Genomic DNA, 14,793 nt, shown 5'->3' with positions numbered 1-14,793 from the left:
TTAACTTAAGGTTGGTGTAGAATTATTTTGTGTTAGTTTTATAGGGTTATTTATTAAAAATTACACTGTGATAAGCGAAATTTTATTGATTGCTCATGTAGTTATATTTTGGAACTATCTTTTAATATATTTGTTTTTGGTGTGTATCTCTGTACAGTATATAGGTTGTATTAACTGTGAGTTTACCAGTCATTGCTGAGTGGGGTGCGCATAGTCCAGCATCTGCAAATATCCATACAAAAAAAAGGGAGACCTGCCAGTGTGGCAGCTTATTTTTAATTCTTGATACCATACACTATTGGTATGAAAGTTTAGATAAAGATTGTCTAAGTCACACATTTTTTTTATTTATATAGAAAACTGCTTCTCCAATTATGATGAAACTTGGTAAGGACATTCTTTAGCGCACGCATATTGAGTAAATCATAATCTGGGGATACACAGTATGAAGGTTATGTTTGTCTGACTACTGTTTTACATATTAAAGTTTTTTTTTTCAAATGTCAAGAAACTTGGTTTGGACATTCTTTGTTATTGGGAGTATCAGAATATGCGTATATAAAGGTATGTTTCGGTTTTGTCAAACTTATATTTTTATATGTGGATGGTGGTCATGGTGATCTTTTTCATTTTACTGATAGATCTAATTCTGTATTTACAGCCGTGGTGGAGAATGAATGGCACTGACATGCTTGTTTTCACAAAGTTCCTCAGTAGTTGAGCAGGGTATGATAACCCCTTCAAATCATCAGAATTCAATTTATCATACAGGACAAACCAAAGTTATGGTGTATTGCCTGGGGATGCATTGATCTGAACAGTGTATGTTGGTATCCTAATGAAGGAGCTGTCCTTGGAGCAAGACAAGAAAGTCCCATCTGCTTCATGGATAGTAAAGATCTCACAGCACTTGTTGCAAGAGTCACAGTTCGGATCATAGGAAGATAAAACTACCCAATATAAAATCTGTAAGATATTTTTGATTCCCTAAAAGAGATTTAAATCGATTGATATTAGACTGGGTTGTTTTAACCTTGTTTGGTTGCACAGTACTGTAGTGTATTTATCTCTCAGCCTGGCCATATTGACCTCCTGTCCTTTCTCCCTGCTCCAGCACCCAGGTCCAGAGGTGATCAATCTGAATGAGGAGGTGACCGACACAGAGGATAATGAAGAGGAGGATCTAGGAGTCATGGACGACCAGCGAAGCATCATCCTTCATCTCCTCTCCCAGCTCAAGCTGGGGATGGACCTCACCAGGGTAGGTTCAGCACAGCACTAGAGAAAGTGCAGTGCATCACCATACAGGCCACAGCAGAACTACTCTCCCTTACAGAGTTAACAATGGAATACCTTTAAAATACAGTTATCATTGCCTAATGGAAAACTGATCCTCATTGTAAATAGCCTAAAAAGTGAAGTAGTGACACCTAAAAGACTAACCACTTTAGATTCTGTCCTTTTTAAGTTAGATCCCCTTAATAGGGGACAGCGCTCCAAATAAGATTGAGTGGTTTACTCTCCAATTTAAACACTATGTGCGTACAATGTGTTTTGGGTGAGTAAAATGCAACATTACCTTGAAGTCATGAGTACATCCAATAAATACAGTACACCCTTGTTATAACGAACCTTCGGCTATAACGAACCTGGCCCCTGGACCCCAAATAAAAATAAATAAATAAATAAATAAATAAGATAATATAAACACACACTGTAAACAACTCGGTCTATATGCACGGGATGCCACCTCCGCAGTGAGATCAACTCTTTTGTCTTAAGAAGCGTGCGCTGTGTAACGATGCATCTGAAACGAAAATCATTTCATTTTGCCTCAAAGCTGGAAACTATATTGATCGTTTGAAAAAAGGAGTAACATAGGCATATCTCTGTCGTGAATATAGGATATCAAAAAGCACTCTGTTTTTTGGCTTGTTCAGCAACCATGCGGCAAAGCAAAATTGATTAAAGAAAAAACATGAGGATCTGATGTAATTTTCATGTCAGGTTGATTTGGAATAAAAGCTCAGTTTGGGATTCTTGCGTGTTGGATTAAGATTTGGTGCACTTTGAAACGGTTCATGTCAGATTGATTTTGAATAAAAGTTCAGCTTCAATTTGGGATTTTTGCTTTTTGTACTGCGTTTTAATTATTTAACGAATAGGATAAAGCAAAGGCAGAATGCTGCATACATGAGATGAACAGGTACATGTAATTCTACTTTTATTCACAATCTCATCTCATTCACTTCAACAGTTTATCATTAATTTTGATTGTACTTTCACTATAGCGAACCCCTCGATATAATGAACAAAAGGCTTGGACCCCAACAGGTTCGTTATAGCGAGGGTGTACTGTATTTTAATGCTAACTTACGGGGTATGCATTATCTACCGTTTTACATTTTAACTGTAATGTTACTTTGAATTGTTGTACAAAAACCTGATCTTACAATAAAAACTTCCCTTTCCTTATTTTCCACATTAAAAAAAAATCCAACAGTGTCTTTTTCACAGGCATTTAGTCCTGCCTTAATAATATTAATAACATTATAGTCTGGGAAATTGCTACTCTCAATGTACTGATACTGAACTAATGCAAATAAAGAAACGATAATATCCCGACTCTCTCCAAACACAGAATATTGTACTTATGATATGTATTTACCTTCCAGAAATTCGGTTGGCATATAGGTAAATTGGTAGGTTAGGTTGAGGGGGTACTAAGATGGCGCCGAGAAATCCTGAATATCAAAAATCCAGTCGCTTATTCACCAGTCACAAACACATACTGCAAGTGAATGGATTCAACTTTTTTGGTTACGTGCTTCTGGTAATTCCCAGGTAGGCTACATTTAGCTGTCCCAGCATTTCTGTAATCCATTCTCTAGCTACCGCTTGCAGTATATTAACAATTGACCATTGAGATGCTGGGAACTGGATAACATGCAAACTCAAGCTGTACAGCAAAATTACTATGCATATTCTTTACGCATTAAATTTAAATATCATACGCAATTCATAATTTTTCACTGCATAAAACAGCACTGGTAGGGACAATTGGTGTGCTAGGGAGAAAATAACCTTGACTGGCCAGATCGCCTTTTCTCAGTCCCAAGTGTTTATGTTCCTATGTTCTATTACATTAACTTTTTTTTTTTTTTTTTTTTTTTTTAAATAAACATCTTGGGCTACTTTGTGGGGAAGAAATAAAAGAACACCACTGTCCGTATCAGTACTTACAAGCTTTGTCTCGTGTACAGTTTTTGAGGAGACATTTAGAATGCATGAGAGAATCACCACAAAAATAAAATATGTGCTGCAAGAAAGCTACTGTAGTTAATGGGAGTCAGATTCAAATAAGGGTATAGTTTTTTTCTGAAAGGGAATTACTGAAGCATCTGAGGCAGCTGCTGTATTAATCAGAGCCGGCCTTTACCTCAATTGCTTCAGAAACATTTTGCTCTGATGTTCTTTGCTCTTGACATATCTGTAGGATAGTTTCCCAGCATAGCATACATCAGCTGGTTTAACTGTCAGTGTGGATGAGAAAATCTAGTTAAATGGGTCATATAGTGAAAGTGCAATATATTGTTTGTGTCATATTTTCATCACTAGGCTTGCTTTAAACTACATTTATGTTTTTGTTTTTTTAATACATGGTTTAAACAAAATGGATGTGGTCTGCTGTGCTTTTTTGACTTACAATATAAGAAATGCAGTTGAAAACAGAAATATGGGTAAAATTCAATAATGAGTCATTAACTGTTTTAGAAACTTCTGAAAATTACTACTATGTCTATAGTGAAAAGCTAAAGTTTAACAGCTTACAGACCCATATGGTTTCAAAAGTAGTTCCTCAAATTAAACAAGTCTACTGTTTAATAAGCCCATGTTGAAAAATAGCCAGTCTAGAATGTTTTAACATACTGTAGATTGAGAATCACTAATAACCTCCTCATGCAACTAGTAGTGCCGTATGGTGTTGCTCACATAATGTATTATGGCAAGTTGGTGGTGGCAAAATGGGAATGTCAACAGGGTACATCCTAACATTAGATTTAATTATTTCAGAAAACACTTTTTGCCATTTCATTAGGGAGGCATTCAAAATGTCCATTCAATCATGACTGATTTGTAACAGAGCCAGAGTCTATTAGATCTGTTCATTTTGTGTGATCACATGTGCTACCTACTGAGATCAGAAGCAATTCACACTTACTGGTGATTGGTGTTATGTCTGCTAACGCTGGATTGGTAACCTAGTAACCACATCACTTGCTTGGAACATCAGTGCTCTTACACGCCCTTCTTAGCCACCTTACTTTGTTGTTCTCTATCAAGGTAATATGAATTAGGGTTTCATTGGATCCTGAAATCTGTGAATCCATATTGGGCACAAGTCACAGCTGGCTCGAAGTGCCTTTAATAAGCCCATGTCGATTTGAAAACAACCATTCAAGTCCGTTATTGGAAATAGTAATTGTTGGTTTCCTTGTGTCTGTTTTGATTTTTCAAGCTGTTAGATAATTGTAAAATATAAAAACATAGACATAGAAAAAAATGCAGTGGTGGTGCATGAAGTGGTTGGATATCTAAGTGTGAAGAGAAGAAGATTGAACCAGGGATAGCACTGGCAGTCATTATTAGTTTAGCCATACTGTGTGCTGCATTGCCCAACCTGGCCTCATGTCAGTCTTCATTTCTAACTGAACAAGGTTGTTATTAAAAGAAAATATGTGAACAGAAACAATGCTGAGTATTTGAAAAACAACTGTAATAAAACGAACTGTGATGGTGAGGCTCCATTGATGTGGCTCTGTTAGCTGTCAGTCATGAGTGCTTATAATTAGTAATTACAAGGTAGTTTTTACAAGGGAAGGAGGGTTATGCTTCAATAGTGCCACTGTTGCTGAGAGGTGATTGTCTTGTCTCTGTAGTCGTGCAGCTCTCTGGTCGCCAAAGTTGAATTTTTCTCAACTCTAGCTGGTTGTCGCACAGTCGCCTCCCAGTGGTCGCAAGACTGAAGTATGAACCAGTCTTGACACTTCATTATGGTGTCATTTTTAAAATTCAACAGGCAGCTGTTTTTAAACATTTTGTATTTTTATTGACCATCAATTTGAACGAACAGCATAAAGATGGTGCTGTCTGGGTTTGTTTTCACTGATCTGCTGTTCAAGCTGCTGTCAGACCAATTACCTGCCTGACTGACTTCTTATAAAAATAAAAAAGCATACTGCAGTGTGCATTGGGTCAAATATTGAAAAGTGTGAAAGGGCATTGTGAAAGCATGGTGACGCAGAGCATGGTAGAGCATGGTAAATCGTTGTAAACTAATAGTACAAGGATGGTAAACTGCAAAAAAAATGTAATTATACCAACTGTTTTATATTTTATAAGGATTGTAGTCCTTTATTACAGTACAGCTTTAAGAACAGTGGATTTTTTTAGTTTCCTATGCGTGTCTGCAGATTTATACCCAGGATTAAGGTAAGCTCTTTAAAAGATGTGAATCAGGGACTGAAGTTTCAAGGGAGTGCAGAAGTACCTGTGGTTTTCACCATGGTTATTCTGTTGTTACAAAGGATTTATCTGCGCTCCTACCCTTGGGAAAGTTGTGAGGTTTTATTACTGAACTTGTTAATATAAATAATAAAACATGCTCCCTGAGGAAGGGTTGTCCATTGAACATATTGGCTGTTTAGGACATGTTTTGAATGCATTATAATATTATTCTCATTTTGATGCACCCCAGTGGCCCAGAAGCATTAAAAATAAGTCTGATCTCGTCCAGAGTATATACTGCCTATGGTCAGTTACTTTGTTATAAAGGGGAAAAAAAAACTCTTGATGTCAGTATCAGGTGAATTAATATTAGAAATATGTAAGTGTGTATTGGTGTTAAATGCGTTCAATTTCAGTGTTTTATAGAAAATCATAGCTGATTACAGGGATTTCACCAGGAATTTTTCACAGCGTTGTGGTTGGAGGAGCGGGGAGCACGGGGGTGGGGGTGGGGGTGGGGGTGGGGGTGGCGAAAGAAACGGAGATCCTCGCAACCCCCTGCAGGCGAGGCAGGACAAGTCATGCACATGCTTACGCTTTGTGGAAGTGGTTGTCAGCATATATAATATTCTATGTCTATGGTTGTCAGTAGGTAGATGCAGAGTCTGCGTCATAGGATGACGTACTCCCTAGCAACGCATGGACGCCATTCCACGGAGAGCAAACTAGATTTTTGCCATCGTGTTATCATTTCTGTCCGACTGAGAAACCTGGGCTGTGTTCAATAAGCAGTGTGCTTTTTTTGTGTCTACGAGGTGGACGTTAGGTCTTATTGAACGGTATGTTAGCGAATGTTTTCAAAAATGGCAGACAAAGTTGCAGTGGGGTTAGTTTTGCAGGCATTTCTGGAAGATAGACAGCATCATGCCTACATGACAGTATACTCAGCAACGAATATTGCAGCGTTAGCGGCTGTGACAGCAGTGAACTCAAGTAGTCCAGTGAGGGTAGAAAATTACATTAAGTTAAGTTATAACTGTGCGGGGGTAGCAAAACTATGAGAATAATGGCGTTTAACATTCCCATCTTTAGTAACATAATAAAAATACTACAGTATGTGACCATAAGTTTATATTTATTTGCACCAACATTTATAAGTGCAGCCATTACAAAACATAAGACTGTTTACTTCTTGTATGTGTGGAAATGTACGAAAAACGTCACTTTTTTAAAGCAAACAAGATTTATTCATTGACAATGACTACACGCATAGACAATAATGAACTTAACACAGATATTTTGGTCAAATGTGACCGCACTTTGCACACTGGTAGTTCACCTCTGCCATTTTGACACGCCCACAGAGTCAGCTCCTGGGAGTGTTAGCCAACGTTGCAGCGCTCTTTTTATAACAGGGCGTTCAATAGAAAACATTACGGAACGTTCTGTAGTGCTCTGGCTATTGAACGCACCCCTGTTTTTACCTTTCAAAACATTAGGAATGGCCTACGATTATGTGGATATAATTAGTGCTGTTTTTATTATTTCAAAAATAGCATAAATAGGTTTTCTAAACATTTTTTTTTTAAATTCACGACTCGTGTTTTTTTGGGGGTTTTTTTTCAATCGTAGCCTACTGCATAGTAGTAGTTTCTGCATGTGAGTTGTATTATTTGTAGTTAAAATAATATTGGCTACTTATTGATTTACTAAAAAAGCTATACTAATAACATGCATCATCTCACATTTTAAATATTCTAATAAACTTTACTGTGATCATGTGATTGTGGCGTTTTGCTTTTGTTGTTGTTTCCGATATATATGGTTGTTGCACCATTAAAACACGTAACTTATACTTGATCACAAGTGTGCTTGCAAGAATAAGTGGAAAACCTGTTTGTCACTGTTGTTCCATAGTTAAGGAACATACAACATAAACGTTGTTTCCACTTATCGCAAGTAAAACTGTACATGTACTGTTCTCACGTTTTTATATTTTAAAACCTACATACTATATGAAAATCTATCTATCTTGAAATAAAAAAAAGATTGAATATCTCAAAACTGTTTGGACTGCACATTACTGTTCTTGGTTTGAACAATTTATTTATTTAACCCAGCTTATTATGCTTCGTTCCCGCTAGCCGCTCGCCACGCCGTCACAAGCGAAACTTGGCAGTTTCTCAAAGTTGGAATCATGGCAGGTTGCATCATTTCTCCATTGGCCTTCACCATGGCAATGGAAGTCATTATTAGGGCCACAAAATATGTAGTGGGAAGAGAACTGCTGATCTTGTTCCATCACTACATAACCTGAATGTGTGGTGTTGAGAGAACCCTTCATGTCATTTGTGTTTATCACTGGCTACTCTGAAGGACATTCTTACAGGATGTAAAGTGGCTCTGAGCCAGGGTTGCTTCACTTGACCAGGTGCTGAGATGCATGGCATTAGCACTGGAAAAACAGAATATTCAGATCAACAGCTTGCCGGCAATAGCTGCACACAGAGAACGACATTGCTCTGTCCAGGAGAGCAACTAACAGGAAAGGTTATTAGAATTAAGATTCGCCAGGGACAATTTAAACCTGCTAGAGATTAGAGAATGCAGGTAAATGCTGGTCAGCATCTTATTTTCCCACCCGAGATTACTACAACCACCCTTCATATTGTCCTGTGGTCAGTCTCAGAACGGCTGTGTTGAGAGATCCCTATCAAGTACTAAATGTAACCATTACCTCATGGGTATTTATCTCCTAAAGACCTTGTAACCTGAATAGATATAACAGTCTGCTCATCAGAGCCTGTAACGCAGTTGTGCCCTCCCTTGAGGGCATAACTGGACTGCACACACAGACATCATCATCATTTTTCATTTCCTCTCAACCTGAAGGGATAGCTACGAACAGATAAGTAGCAAGTCACTTTTATCTGCTTATTTGCTATTGTGTTTATTACAAATATATTATGCCATATTACTAATGTTGTATTAGTAATTGCTATTTACACGTAATTGCGCACTCAGCCTCTTCTGTTTCATCCCACATCGGCCATGTGCTTGGCAGACGCTCACACGTTACTGGTCTTCGGCCACCTTCAACGGTTGGGTCTTACAGTGAGTCATCCGAAAAGCCAGCTCACTCCTCCTATTTAGGAATGTGCTTGGACTTCGTGCTTGGACTCTGCTGTCCACTCTGTCGGACAGCAGAGTCCAGAGAATAGCCGACTGTTTAGAGCTATTCAGATCAACAGAGCACTCATGGTAATAATGTTCCAGAACTTCTGGGCTTGAAGGCAGCAGCTTCTGAGATGCTACAAAAACTCTGGCTTTGGAGCTAGGCTATTAACCCTTTGCAGTCCATTTATTCACTGCCTGTCAGGCACGTCAGGTCCAATTTATTTTCACACAAGCTGTTTATTTTACATGCGCTGTTTAAAAGTAATTTTATTCATAGTAAAACAGGTTTAAAAGGCACTGCATATCAACAGGACACTCAGTACTGCATCTCCAGCCCAGCCCCACCCTTTGTTTGCTGTATTTATTACATATCTCTTCATAGTAGTGCATACTGATAAATCATCTCCTGATCACTCGTTTTATCACCAAACTCTTCAATAATGCTATCCGAGTCATTATTTTATTACTATAACATCTCAAAAAGCTTGGCAAATGTCTTTGTGATATTCTTTGAGCGCTGGATGGAGAAGCAGCTATCTTGTTTGTTTATGTCCGTGTTATGTCTCTTGGCTTCTATTGAAAGCCATTGAAAGCTTTTTCCGGAGAAAAAACGACTAGAGACCTGTGCTAGATGTCTTTTTGATGATGTGGGACAGAGTCCAACATCGGACCGGAAAGGACAAATTGTAATGTCGGACCTGGTCCGACATAGGACTGCCCAGTCCCTGACCACCTTCCGGCGCCTCCTCAAGACTCACCTCTTCAAACAGCACCTGTAGAACTCCTCTTTTTTTCCCTCTGGACACTTATCACACTTCCTTAAATGCGCTTTACTTGCTCTTATCTGCCCCCTATTTTACTGCATTTAATCCTGTACTTTAGAGTACTGTAATCTGTCACAAGTGTTATTCAATCTGTAGTATTTTGTAGTTAATTATATCCTGATGTAACTATCACTGACACTGTTATCTACTCCGTTATTGAATGGTATTTTGTTATACTTGTACTTGCTAGAACCAAAGTCATTGTATTTTTATCTTGCTCCTAATTGTATTATTACTTGTACTGTGATTCTTGAAATGTATTTTTGTTTACGACTGTAATTTCAGACAAGGTCAAGGCACAAAAAAAAGAGACGACCATCAGACCTTTTAAGATACAGTGCTTGAATTATTAATTCATTCATGACTACAAAAGGAAGAACAGATTAACCGTGGAGATGGCAGGTTAATCTGAACATAGGATACAGCACAACATTAGTTGCATTGGCATTGCAGTTTAAGCCTGTACACAGCTTTCAGGAACATTAGTTAAAATGACAGCTGCGTATCTGTGTCTCAGTTTTATAAGAAGCAATCCAATAGGGATTGTTGCCAATAGAGACTATGCGTATTGCTCAGACCTGCCTCCTTTTTTTTCGGCTTCTCTCGACTTCTATTGGCCTCACTCGGCCATTGAAAACTTTTCTCTGCTTTTTCCAGAGAAAAAACGACTAGAGACCTGTGCTTGACATGTTTTTGATGATGTGGGACAGAGTCCACAATAGGCAACCTGCTAATTCTGAAATTTAAACCTTGATTGACATGTTTTACCATTTAAGTAGGTCAGCATTATGTTTATCATTTTCCTTTTTTCTGTGTTTATTTTTTTAAAATGTTCTGGCTTTTTTTAGATATCCATATTATAGTGTTTGGTGAAACGCCTAGAGCTTCTATAGAGAATTCAACAGTATTGTGGCCCAGTTACTACATCCCAGCTGTTGAAAATTGTGCCACTGCGCATCAGTCAGCACCCACTTCAGTTGTATTATCCCCCTTGGAGACGATTGTACGTTGTGCGTCCGTTCATCTCTCACACTTACTTTTTCCTATTTGTCTGGAGAACTGCTAATTTGAATTATCATGAAACTTGGTACTGTATTAACATTATGTAGCTTACGTTTTTGACAATATCAGATTATTAGGATATAGAGGGGTGTCTGTCTGTCCGTTCATCTGTCACACTTACATTCTTGCTGGAGAACTGCATGCTTATATTCATATGTCATATTAATTTCATATTAACATAACTTAGCATCACTTATTGAGAGTGTCAGATCATCATACTGCAGACCTGTCCACTCTCCCTTATTTGCCGGGACTCTCCCGTTTTTTGGACTTCTCCCAGATAACTCCCAGAACGGATTTTCTCCCATATTTTGCTAAAAACTCTACTGTTTAACCCCTATATGTAAGTAAAGCTTTAATTTCGGCAAAAGTCATGTACGGTCTGTGCTGGATCAAGCAGGGAGCCTCTGTGCCAGGCATGCATTCAGTGCATGGCTTCACATGCGATAAGACCTCCCAGTAAAAAAAATAATGTTGTTGTCCAAGCTTCTTGGACAACAACATATTCTCACATATTGCTAAGCAACATTGGGGAAAAAGGCATACTTTCTGTAAACTATGCAGGACTGATTTTAACAGTGGGACATGGGAACAAGAATTATGTTTGTGGTAAGCACGAGAGATCACAAAAACACCATAAAGCCAGAGACGCTCAGAAAACCAATGCTTCAATTAATAACATCTTTCGTTGCCAGAAAAAATGGAGATCAAGAACATTACATATGCAAAGACCTTTGCATGTTGTGACTAGTTCAGCAAATCTGTAGTAGACACGTTCCCTGACTCACACATTGTTCTGCAGGAATGTCTAAAAGTCACACAAATAGTGAAAGACGTTTCTATTACAATTTCAGCACCAACATTGCTTTAGAAATTCTGATTAATTGATATATGTGTTTATATAAAACAGTAGTGTGTTAATTTAAAAAAGAACATAGTTGACAATTAAATGTTACTGACAGTGGTATTAATGAATAACGTTGCAATACCACGTTGTTGTGTATTTTGGCTTTTTTTAAATTCATTTTTTTATGATGGACTTACTGAATTTAGAGTTTTTTTCTTGTTATTAAGTAGGTGCCATAGCTCATCATTTGATGACTAGGTCAATGTGCAGTACCAAACTCAGCCTAGGTTTGTTGTGTGATGAAAGTTACAACGCCAACTGTGTTGTCGTGCAAAATCAACTACAGTGGACCTGTACACAAAGTATTGGCTGCTGCCAAGTCAACCATTTACACTACAGTACAATAAGAACCACTGGATTGTGAAGCATCTCATGATTGTTTTTCTGTTTTGATATTTTTCCTTTTTAAAAGCAATTAGAAGGAGCACTTTATCAGTCTATCATTCTAAGTAATACAGTGGAATAGTTGTAAGCCTTTGTTATGTAGGTATTCACTTCAATAAAAGCCACTAAGATTTCAGCTTACAATACCTCCCTTATTTTTCAAACTCAATGTTGGCAGGTATGATAATGATAGCTCTATTTTTGTATTTACAGCTGTGGATTTATTTCCAACATATTTATTTTAGCTGTACATTTCAGTCACATGTGCACATGTCCTTCTCACTAGCTGTTGTTTTTACAGCACAACTCACATTCCCTATTGCCTTTCTGCATAACCATTTGGACTGGCTCAACAGGGAAATTAGTCCTCGGTTCTACATTTCTTGTAAATCTGGAATTTCATAAACCTCTGTAAACCGAGAAGGAATGTACAGTACTCAAGCTTCAGTAAGAACATAAGAAAATAAGAAGGTTTACAAACGAGAGGAGGCCATTCAGCCCATCTTGCTCGTTTGGTTGTTAGTAGCTTATTGATCCCAGGATATCATCAAGCAGCTTCTTGAATGATCCCAGGGTGTCAGCTTCAGCAACATTACTGGGGAGTTGGTTCCAGACCCTCACAATTCTCTGTGTAAAAAAGTGCCTCATATTTTCTGTTCTGAATGCCCCTTTATCTAATCTCCATTTGTGACCCCTGGTCCTTGTTTCTTTTTTCAGGTCAAAGAAGTCCTCTGGGTTGACATTGTCTATACCTTTTAGGATTTTGAATGCTTGAATTAGATCACCGCATAGTCTTCTTTGTTCAAGACTGAATAGATTCAATTCTTTTAGCCTGTCTTGATTACAATTTACGATAATGTGCAGTGAAGTGAAGCTTACAATACAGTAGGTGTCATACATGTTGAAAGGGATATTTGAGTCGGATACTCTGTATGCTATGTGTTGTTGCTCAAGCTTGAGAAGCACTATGACTGACGAACCAAGGCCAGAAATCATGAATAAATAAGTCCACATAACCTAGATTCCCACTCGGGAGTGCATATATTTAAAATATGTGCGACATACTTTGTGCAAAGTTCCTCTGTTATATACACCTGTAGGGAATAATACAACAGAAATGACATGCTAATATGGACCACAATTCGCCTCCAACTGACTCATTGAGGTTTCACATATCTAGTATCAGTTACCAGAATGTAAAATACGCAATTCTAAAATACGAAGAGATCCCTTTAAGAACAAAGAAGCCTGTCAAAATGTTGCAAGCAAGAGCTGAGCTGACAACAAAGAGACAAGTACAGTATTTGAGTGGTTTTCTTAAGTGACAGAAAGCCCATCAAAGATGTTCATTAAGCATTATTCAGCAAAATGAAAAGCTGGTTTAGACAGGCCCTCTATCGTTCTGCATTAATTAGCATATCTGGAGAACTTTATCCAATTCAGTTGTTCAAATAGCTATGTTACACTTTGATCATTGCATGCAGATATGTGACACCATTTCAAAAAAATACATAGACCAGTACATAACCAAGTGTTATATTTTCCTGGAAAACTGGAAATTTAAGATACAGATAATTACTTACTTAAAAAATACAGCATATTATTATTATTATTATTATTATTATTATTATTATTATTATTATTATTATTATTATTATTGTTATTTATTTCTTAGCCAACGCCCTTATCCAGGGCGACTTACAATTGTTACAAGATATCACATTATTTTTTACATACAATTACCCATTTATACAGTTGGGTTTTTAGTGGAGCAATCTAGGTAAAGTACCTTGCTCAAGGGTACAGCAGCAGTGTAAAAAAACATGTGTTACCCCGCTAAATTTATAAATTTTATTTGTATCTGTTATTTTAATAAAATGTAAACTGTTGCAAGTCAGCCTGGTCTTTGCTTCATTTAACCAGTATGCATGTCTCCCACGCCTCCAGGTTGTACTTCCCACCTTCATCCTGGAGAAGAGGTCCCTGCTGGAGATGTACGCTAATTTCATGGCGCACCCGGACATGTTCGTCACCATCATGGCCGGTTCCAACCCCGAGGACAGGATCATCCGCTTCGTGGAGTACTACCTGACCGCTTTCCATGAGGGCCGCAAGGGTGCCGTGGCCAAGAAACCCTACAACCCCATCATCGGTGAGACCTTCCATTGCTCCTGGGACGTGCCTAAAGACAAAGTCAAACCCCTGAGGACTTACAACACGTCTGCCATCCTCAAGGACCAGGCCAAAATCCAGGCCCCAGAGTCTTGCAGGGACCAGGCTGACTGCTACAAAGTGCGCTTTGTGGCGGAGCAAGTGTCCCATCATCCACCTGTGTCAGGGTTTTACTGCGAGTGCAAGGAGAGGCAAATGTGTGTGAACGCACACGTCTGGACCAAGAGCAAGTTCATGGGGATGTCCATAGGTGTGTCCATGGTTGGGGAAGGTAAGTTTAATGTGATAGTTGTATGTTGTGTCTATTTATTATTCCCCATCTAACCCCTGGGGACAGGAATATAATGCAGATAGTCAACCAAACGCACATATGTTTTATATATAGAGAATCGCTTATCCAATTGCGATAAAACTTGCCACGGACATAATCTGGGGCCATATGAAGGCTGTTAGTCTGCTGTCTGTCTCTAGTACTTAATGTTTTAGAGATACCTATAGAGCCGATTGTGATGAAACTGGCTGAGGACATTCATTGGGTATTGAGAGTTTTAGAATCTGGGGAGTGTGATGATCACTATTTATATATTTAGTACATCTGACATTATATTGGGCTCAGAATTGATGTGGGATTACAACACAATTATTATCTCCAGTAGGAGAGGTGTATCCTCTGCTACAAGGGTACGGTGGAAGCACACATGTCACACTTGCATAATGCATGATCCGTAAAATACTTGTCTAAAGAAGGACCTTTTAAAC

General features: G+C 38.2%; 1 protein-coding gene across 1 annotated transcript in view; it reads left to right on the top strand.

The window, feature by feature from the left end:
- LOC117394366 (oxysterol-binding protein-related protein 10-like) overlaps positions 1 to 14,793 on the top strand; it is a 130,137-nt gene that overhangs the window by 101,868 nt on the left and 13,476 nt on the right. The window contains exons 8-9 of the mRNA XM_033992578.3: positions 1,115 to 1,261; positions 13,810 to 14,305. Of these exons, the coding sequence (XP_033848469.2) occupies positions 1,115 to 1,261; positions 13,810 to 14,305 (643 nt within the window). The remainder of the gene's footprint in view (positions 1 to 1,114; positions 1,262 to 13,809; positions 14,306 to 14,793) is intronic.

This window comes from Acipenser ruthenus, chromosome 3 (genome assembly GCF_902713425.1).
Source record: "Acipenser ruthenus chromosome 3, fAciRut3.2 maternal haplotype, whole genome shotgun sequence".
NCBI classification, from domain to species: Eukaryota; Metazoa; Chordata; class Actinopteri; order Acipenseriformes; family Acipenseridae; genus Acipenser; species Acipenser ruthenus.
The sequence above is the reverse complement of the archived record's forward strand: the minus strand, read 5'-3'. Positions and strand labels throughout refer to the sequence as shown.